General features: G+C 45.8%; 1 protein-coding gene across 6 annotated transcripts in view; it reads left to right on the top strand.

Annotated features, from left to right (window-relative positions):
- LOC142765414 (uncharacterized) overlaps window positions 1–7,147 on the top strand; it is a 184,522-nt gene extending 177,375 nt beyond the window's left edge. For all 6 annotated transcript variants that reach the window (XM_075866393.1, XM_075866395.1, XM_075866392.1 and 3 more), the window contains 2 exons: window positions 1,376–1,553; window positions 7,051–7,147. In XM_075866393.1, the coding sequence (XP_075722508.1) occupies window positions 1,376–1,553; window positions 7,051–7,079 (207 nt within the window). In that variant the 3' untranslated portion in view covers window positions 7,080–7,147. The remainder of the gene's footprint in view (window positions 1–1,375; window positions 1,554–7,050) is intronic.
- Window positions 7,148–9,609: the final 2,462 nt, after the last annotated feature.

Below are 9,609 nucleotides of genomic sequence, written 5' to 3' on the forward strand. Positions count from 1 at the left end.
GTTAAAGTTGTCCTCAAAAGTGTGCCGTTGAAATGTATAAGCGTATATGCCAAATTCAATTGAATAATGCTGCCTTGATTGCAGACTTGTTGGGGTGTCAACGTCAGACATGACAATCGGATGTTTTGTAGACGTCACACCTCAAGTCAAGCTGATGCCTGATTTTTAGGCTTCCTGAAGTTGAATTTGTTGCCATGGTTGAGACTTGTAGCAACATAAATGTTTCGCTGCTTAGTAACTCGGCTTTTTGCGTGTTAAAAGGAAAATGTTCAAGCGGTTTGGCCTCAAGAAATAAAAAAAAGAAAAAATAATATTGCAGGTAATTCATTAGGATGAAACGCTTCACTTGTACCTTTTTACCCGACGGGGAGACGATTGTAATCTTTTCTGGAGGTTTACAGATTTGTTCCACATGTTACTGCAGCAAGATAGTCATTTTTCCTTCATTTTATCACGTTCGTTAGTCTTGCCCAAGTCGCGTCATTTGCTCATTCCATAACTACACATTGCAAATTTTGTGTTGTTAGTCAATGTATAGTAAAAGTTGCCATTGTATAGGCCACATCATTGGGTGCATAAGTTCTTTCTCTCTCTCGACTAGAAACTCCAAATCTTTAATGTCTAGTATCCGACGTTGAATTGGACGCCATCGCACATATTTGTCATACTGGCTGTGCATAGTACTGCCTAATGACCTTAGTGTTAATAAATATAAGCATTCGTAAAACTGGGTGCAATCAAGATACCCATAAATAGGGAATGCCCTATTGCAAAGCGTCAATGTAACTGTGCGCGTCTTCATGTTTGGCCATATACAACAGAATTATGTAGTTCGCTGGTGTCTATTGCAGTTAAACTATATAGTTTTTTCTAATTCTGTATTTTTTGTCTTCATATATATATCCGTACTTGACACTTCTTCTTTACACTTCCCACCGTGCACTTTGTAGACCTAAATAACACTGTGGGGCTAAAGGTGCGCGAGCCCACTAAAATGTTTCATAGTGCTTGTTTGCTGGTTTACGGTGCTGATCACTGGACGACGATCCAGCCAGATAAGGTCTCCTGACAGGTGCACTCTATAATGGCTGCCGATGCAGCATGATGACACTTCAAAGATAGTGCATTCCTAACGTTGTGGCTATGGCTGCTATTGGCCGCAATACAGGTTCATTCATTTGTTTTATCGCCATCCTACTGAACCTATAGCTCAGAATTGTAAATAATTGAAGGAATATATTTGTTGGATAGACAATATTTTGTGTGTTTGATAATTATTCCTTTCGCGGGTGTTGTATTGTCGGAAACAATCATTCGTATAGATCTTTTTTCTTTACTGTGCTTCAGCGCTGTTTTTCTTTTATCGTCACTATAGGTGAAGGGAAAGGGCGAAGAATGTTCCAAGCGTTCCATCTGCGAAGAAGGGACATGTTGCCTTGACTTCGGCCGCAAACGTAAACGATGTAAACCACTAGGAAAACGTGGTGAACGTTGTGTAGAGTGGGCTATAACTACTGTTTACTATGGCGTTTGCCCCTGCGATCCATACGAAGGTAACACATATTTTGTATTATCGTTTATATAAGCGTCAACGCAACCACAAATTAAAGAAACCCTTCAACGGTTTTTTAAACTTTGGTCAGCATTTAGGCTGGAACAATTATGAAAGCATTAGCACCCCAAGTTTTCTGCCAAGTTTTGTATCAAGAACGAACATTTCTATCATACCCTTCTTCTCACCTCTACCTGGCCTTCTCAACTTGCGAGGCACGCTGACGTCACTGGCCATCGCAAAGCTGTCACGAGCGCAGTCGACGATTCAAGCTTTTACCTCTCTAGACCCTCAAGATCGCATGTCGAGAGGTTATGCGCAGTCTGGGAGTCAATCGCACAGTGTGCCGCGCAGCTCTCACGGCACGCTGTGGGAGGAACATCGAGTGTGTTTCATATGTCTGCTCTGATAGGTGCCTCTTCTTTTCCAGTGAACCTTACTTCCATGAATTATATGGCCTATGACAGCCAATCAGATCAGGAGCCATGATCAAGAGCCATGATCAAATGGCCAGAGCATGCCGCTCAGCGCATCGGTGGATTAAAACGCGCTTGGCCGAGTAGAAGCAATCTGCACTAATCTGCAGTGATCCGCCGCCATCCACCACTTTGAAGCTTTGCAACAACTTATACCGTTTACGCACAGACCTCAAATTGGTTTTTAAATGATTGTTAGGACTTGATGTACCGGCGCAATTTGTTTTTACAGAATTGGCCAAAAACGTTTGAGGGTCCCTTTAACTCCACCGTCCATTGCTCTTACCAATCGGAGATTCGCGTGATCTAATTCAGCCAATTGAATTCAAATCACTCAGTGGAATTGCCAGGGCTTTAGGGCTCACACCAAGTGTCCAAACCTTCAGCTTTTCCTAACAACACTTGAAAATCCTCCTACTCTGGTAGTCTCCAGGAGCCAGGGAGTACTGTGACGCTCACAATCCTACATTTCAGCAGGGCCCTTTATCTCGCATCTGCGTGCTAAAAATAATAGCGCCAACTTATTTATTTTGACCGGGAAAGAGAATTTGTAGGTGATCGTTACACTGCTTCCGCTGCGAAAACAGAACCATTCATTGGAAGTGCTAAATATTTATTGCGCTCTCCGACTAGCCAACATTACATGCGCAAACCTTCTCAGCCGCGCCTTATTGGGTTCTGGCAGTGACACGAGAGAGATCTCCCTGTGGTTGTGGGCGATTTCAAGTTATTCACTAGCTATTGAGGGTACGTGCGTTAAAAAAAATGTGGTCTTAAGTTGGCGGAATTTATGTCCCCGCTGGGCCTCATTGTCGACGCTGATCCTGCCTACCAAACTCGCGTGCGTAACTTTGTGACTCGGGACACATGTCCGCATCTTACCCTCACAAAAACTTGCAGTATACTGATTGGGTATACGCCAAAAAGACAATCAGCAGCGAGCAATGTTTGCTCAGTACAACTTTTTGCCCACACCCTTTGGGAAGATAGGTGGTACGACAACTATACACCAATCAGATCGCCATTGCGGCACAAGAGGACCATGCTTGGTGCTAGCAACGGGTGTCCACTTTTTTCTCTATACAAATGCACATTAAACTCTCGGAGGTACCTGCGTTGGCATATAACTACCTCCATCAACTCTGGATAGTCCGGCACAGCTACATCTGCGTGATGGTGCAGGCAAAAACACAATAGAGAGCCGGAAATACGCATAGCCAAGCTCCCGTAGTGAGCGACACAATACGTGGCTCAGCTCGCTGACTCGAACTGGATAGACCGATGCGACATGGCTACTTGACTATTGTGCAGCCGCAGTGGCTGGTGCATTTTGGCCCCTATGAAAATCTTACCTGAACTCGAACAGAGAGGCGAAATCATCTTCGACGAGTGTTTGACAGTGTTATTGCAGCCACTGAAAAATTCACAAGAGCACTTCAAAACCCTTGTCTATGCACAGCAGGGCCCCTGAGGGCTCGCGTAATTGTATGCAGGGACCAAGAACACGGAGCTGCATTACTGTTCCACCTATGTGACCTAAAGGCGGCTATGGCGAAAATTGTACGAGAAATTGCACCATAAAGGATAAAATCACCTTAAATTAATGGCCTACCTTTCTGAGTATGCCTACACCATGCTGTTTTTACATGTCAACTCGATTTGGATCGGAGAAAGACCCCTCTTGATTCACTGGAAGACCGCACTGGGGACCATCATCCCCAACGCAGCCTAAGCGAATCGCTTAGACAAACTGTGCCTCATCTCGCCCACTTTCTGTGGGAAGAAAGTATAACGAAGACGGCAGTGCTCGATAGGTTGTCCGAGTTTCTGGAGGCTGAAACTGTATTGCAGACACAATGTGCGGGTTCTGCCCTCACCAGCCCGCAGCAGGATATATAGCTTCAGCGTGATCCTGAGATCGTGGATGAGATCCAGTACCCCGAAATGACAAAGGTGGGCTCGCTCTGGATCTGAAGGGGACCTTCAATAACGTCATTCGAGACTTTATCGAAACACATCTCGCACAGATTTATTTAGTCGAAACACATACGACTACATTAAGCTGTTTGGAAGCAACCGACAATCACACATTCGCATTCAACGCTATGAACATGGCCTTTACCAATTATCTACGAGGGTGGCCCCAGAAGTAGGTCCTCTACATAACTCAATTCATTCTGGCAATGTTAAAACTCCCCCAGGTGGCCAAAGCTCAAAGTATTCAACATTCTTTATACGATTTCTCATCGTATGGGCGTCACCGAACTTGGCTGCAGACATGCAGGCCAACCTGCAGATAGCGGTGGACATCGCGGACGACTACGCCTGTCACTGCGGCCATCAGAGCTTACCATGCAAGTAATAATTGTTTCACATACGTCTGTCACCAAAAAGCACCCCCACAATCGACCTCTCACTTCACAGTGGACTCATATCACATCGCGATGATGTCAGAGTTAATCAAAGCCGACGCAAAATTGGCCACGTTGCGTAAGCTGGAAGAGCAGGGAGCCGGATCGTCTGCCACATATTAAAAAAAAGCGTGGAGTGCTGTACTTGGCTTCATAAATTCACTATGCTACTTCGACGAGACTGCACTTGGAGACCTTCTCCGCAAAACCTACAGGCGTGGCGTCGATCTTCCAGTAACACCTCTAACCAGCGCCTTCTCTACATTTGAAGGCCAATAATTTCAACTAGTTGCCAGATGCACACATCAAAAACCAACATACTAAATTGTCCGCGACATTGTCAGAATAGCTGAAGCGCGTATGTACATTCTTGAAGATTCGAAATAGTTTCTACATGTGGGCCCTCTTCCGCCTAACACGCCCTGAAACAGCCACAGTGGGCGCCGCATCGGGTGGGCAGGAAGACGCCTTAGCTCACCACTATGCACACCAATTCAGAGTTTTCGACGTGGACGCTTCGAGCCCAAACAATGGAAGTTGGTACATAATCGTGGTCGTCCGCCACAATACCGCCGTAAATCGACTCACCTTCCGTGCACATAACGTCATGCACGCGGAGGATATTGAGATTGGGCTAGCCACCGCAGATCAGGACTGAACGGGTGCCAGCTGCAGTACTGAACAGGGCTACCTCCCGAACTTGGCCTACAGTAGTCTGCAAAACAGTGACTACTTAGATGCCCTCGTGCGCCGAATCATCGTTTATCCTCCGGCTCACACGGGCCTCGATTGTAAGGAGGATGGCCATGCTGCTTGCTGCCCGTTTACTCAGTCTCCAGGCATCATCCTTATCCCGAACAACCCGGACCTCGAGAGCACTTCGGTTTACACCTTGAAAGAAACCGCAAATTATAACCAATCTGGCCATGACAACAAAGCAAAAAATTGTAAGGGCCTTACAATGGCAAAGGAGCGAATGCTTCTTCGACTTCACACCAAAACTGTCTTTTGCCCGGTAATCCTAAAACTCTTCCACCCCACTTGCACTGGCAATGCCCGCACTGTGAGTAAAATTCTTGTGATACTTTCTACATAGTGTGGTCGTGCCGAAGAACCTCGAACCGCATCTCATGGCCCAATGGGCCTTGTATGAGCGTGCCCGGGGTGCGGCCGACGCCAAAGGTTTACCTCAAGGAGGATCCCACGTAGTGTTTGTAAGGAGCAACCCCATAAATACCACTCCCTAACATCCCTGTGCATAACCCCTACAAATGAATGTTTTCCATCGTTTTCAAGTGTAGATACATTGATGTTGAATAAAGTAGAATGCTGGGCCAGTTGATACAATAAAATGTGGAAATATATGAGCGCACAAGGTAGAAACAAACATCACTTGACGGGAAAGACGCTCAACATACAACTAAACTTTTATTAATGAACATTCATTGCACGAGAAGACTTACGCGCAGGCGCAACCAACTATCACTTCAAGGTGCCCGCCCTCTAAAAAAACTGAAAAACACGCCACGCTATTTTTACTGTGTACTTCAGTGGTTGTGTACATAATACCCTTCAGCTGCGGAAAAGTGTACACTGACCAGACGGGTCGTTGTTTAAATGATCGACTCCGAGAATATGAGACGTCCTTGAGGTTCTCGCAGGCGACACGCACTTGGAAATGCCCTGCAGGGATTGTGAGTGCGATCCACAGCATGGCTGCTCGAAGATTCTGGGCAAATATAAACGCAGATTGACTACAGAAATCAGGGAAGCCGAACGAATCAGGGCGAACGCAAGCACGTGTATCAGTGTTCCGTCGGTAGCACTAAGTGAAAAGAGGTGTCTTTTTTGAGCTATTGAAGTAGATAGGCATATCTTTTTCTTTTCTTTATTTGTGCTTTTTTGGGAGGGAAATGGCACCTTGAAGTTATAGTTGGTTGCGCCTGCGCGTTTGCGTTCTCATGCAATGAATGTTTTCTAATAAAAGTTCATTTGTAAGTTGAGCGTCTTTTCTATCAAACGATTTTTTCTTCTATCTTGCGCGCCCATATATTTCTACATCCTTGTGAATAGATAACCAGGAAACAAAACGAAGAATCCCTATTCATTAGTCATTTTGGTCATCAAGACCAGTATCGATATCTCATTGCAATTTCATTCACGCGTCCCCTTAATGAATGAGCAATATATGTTTGAAAAAATGACTGTACAATGTAAAAAAATATTTGATATCTGGTACAACATGCCCCTCCCAATTTTCCCACCGTCTTGACTGCCTTGGCCCTCGCAGGAGTAAAATTCGTGACAGCTGCCTGTTAGCTGATGCGAGTTTGAAACCCTGGTTTGAGGCGTCGGGAACGTCGAGTTCAGAGACAAGTCACAGGCTGAACCCAATAGGTCAGGTTCATAGCATGGGAATCGAGAAAGTAATGGTAGCTTCGGGCATAGCTGTGCCTATTCGGGAGGAGCAGTCGAGCGAAGACTCCGCAACCCGAGTACACGTGGCCGGCGCCATGTTGCAAAAAAGTATGCTGGGGCAAAATATTTATTGTACTTTTACTGTGTTAGCAAGTAAAAAAGGAAAATAATAAATTGTGTTCATCTTTTTCAGGTATCTGCCAGTCTGGTATTTGCGTGTAGTTGGCGTTCATGAATTGTTCGCCCAATGTCGTGCAGAGGAAATAAACAGGCGTTGAAGTTGTTTGAAACTTATGAGTCTTGAAGTTACCACTTCTGTGTCGAGGTTTAAAGAAGAAAGTGAATGTTGTTCAGTAGGCCTTACATAAATTGCAATCACTGATGCCTTGAATAAAACGCCATTGCATCTCACTTCTTACAAAACGTACGAGACTTGACGTTCGCCGTTTATCATCGTTTTGATCAGCGGGATCAAGCCCACTGCAGGACAAGTGCCACTACCATGAGTCGCCAACAAACCTGGTGTGGTGCTTTCTGCTCCAACTGCTCTGGTTATTATTTATGCATGCCTATTTAGCATAAGAATTAAACATGCTACAAAGAAAACAACTTGTTCTGGCTAATTTTAGCAAAACTAATTTTAGCAGGGGACTTTAGCAAAAACTTTCGCGCAATTTTTTCTCGCACACAGGTGGCAACTAGAATGGTGTTCCTCAAACAATATTACCGCCCTGTAATTTTTCTAAATCCCTAGTGGACATTTGATTCTTACTTTAATGTGGCATATGGGTGTACATTTCTTTTAATTTTTAATTTTTCTTTGAAGTAGCAAGTTTTCTTACGTAATAATTGCTTATTTATGAAGAATTCTCTTCATTGATTTGAACATTTAGCCTGCAGTATCATGAAGCACTTACACGGAGATACGAACTGGCCGAGCAACACAATCACGATACCTGATTGGCATGCTGCATTTTACGATACACACGCCTATGCTTACCCAATGACAAGTCAGCTGAAGCATATATTGCGTTCTACCGACGGTGAAAAAGCTCACAGTACCCCAAATGCAACATCTTCGTATGTCACGAAACGAGCGCTCAAAAAGGGCGCGCCGCCAAATTCTCGCGACGAAACGCAGGAGGGAAGCCGCGAGGTCAACGATAAAAAAAAGGAAAACAAACATCCAAAGACTCCCGCGCGCGCGACTCTCTCCCTCGGAAGCGTGGGTTCGTCGACGTACCTCCTCACCCCACATCGGCGCCCGAGCAAACCTTCGAATGTTCTAGATGGAAAGGGGCGTGGTGATGCCGGGTTGAGTCATCCGTCGCTGACGGCCTTCGAGTCGTCTCGCCCTCTCCACAGCCTTCGCTGCGTATCGTGTCGACGAAATGGCGAGAACTTTCTGGAATCTCGCGCGGAAGGTATTTAATCGAGCAGCCGAGATGAGAGATCAGGAGAAGACGGGAGTTAGCGCGAGAGCGTCGAGGGATTCCGCCGTGAAGTCGGCGAAGGTTTTGTCCGTAGAGACAAAGCAGGAGAAGAAGATGATTTCCACCTGAGGGGTGACGACTTGAGCTACAGGCAAGAGTGTGTGTTTACCTCTATCGAGCGAAGACGCGTGGCAACCGCTGCGTGTGTGAAGCCGACGTGTTTCCGGCGAAGAAGTTTGAAGCTTGGAGAGTGGACTATTGAAGACGTGAGGTTTCCAGGAAGAGAAATTTCAGAGGCAGCGGAACGACAACAACGCTGGACTTTGAGTGAGTGATTCTCGGAAGAGTATCATCCAGACTTTTGTCCCAAGAACATTGGACTAATAGGTTTTCTATCTCTTTAGTCTTTAAGTGTCTTGGTTGTTCTATGCATGCGACTGCATTGTAGTGCGTACTGTTGTCTGTGTCCATTGTTTCGAGTGTGGCTGACTGTACAGTGCAGTACGTTGTTTGATTGGTGACATATTGTACTTAACTTTTGTGGAGTGTGCATACTTGTGTATTGTTTTGATCTGCCATTGTTGAGAATATAATTTTGTTTTGTTTATCAACTCTCGGCTCTGACTTGTTCTTTGGGCCACAGCCGGCGTCCGCTGGCGCGCCAAAAAGGACCACTTCTAAATTGTCCCCGTTTTCGTGGTGCGGTTCGGGGGGCCGATACTTCGGCCCTAGGAATTAGCCCGGCGATCGCCTCTCGGATTAACGGGACCCGTGAAAATAATCTACCGTAACCTTCTTGCCCGCAACTTTTCCAGGCAGCGTTGGCATATCCTTCGTAACACCGGTCGGCTGTTTTTTCAACTCTACGAATCCGTCATTGCCGGCATCACTATCGTATTTCGGTGTTGCTAGCACACAGGATACCTGGTGAGTTTGACTCACTCCGTTCCGACAATCGTCTGCTTTGTGCCCAGTCTGACCACACTTGAATCATTTTACTACCGTATGGCTCGTAAAGTTGGTACGACAGTTATTCGCGTGACGACCCACTCGGTTACACAGAAAACATCGCGGAACACTCTCCGGTGCCCGCTTTTTTTGTTCGGGTGCCGAAATTGTCGATTGTTCGGGAGACTTCTTCTCGACTCTGGCCAGATTTGTGCCACCTTTCGCTTCGAAGAATTTATCAGCCAATTCGAGCATGCCTTCAAGTGACTCAGCCTTCCTCTCTTTAAAGTACAGCGACAGGCTTGGGTTGCAACCAGTAAGAAATTGTTCCCTAATTAGGAACTCTCTAAGCTCATCGTACTCCTGCGCTG

This window comes from Rhipicephalus microplus, chromosome 6 (assembly GCF_043290135.1).
Source record: "Rhipicephalus microplus isolate Deutch F79 chromosome 6, USDA_Rmic, whole genome shotgun sequence".
NCBI lineage: Eukaryota > Metazoa > Arthropoda > Arachnida > Ixodida > Ixodidae > Rhipicephalus > Rhipicephalus microplus.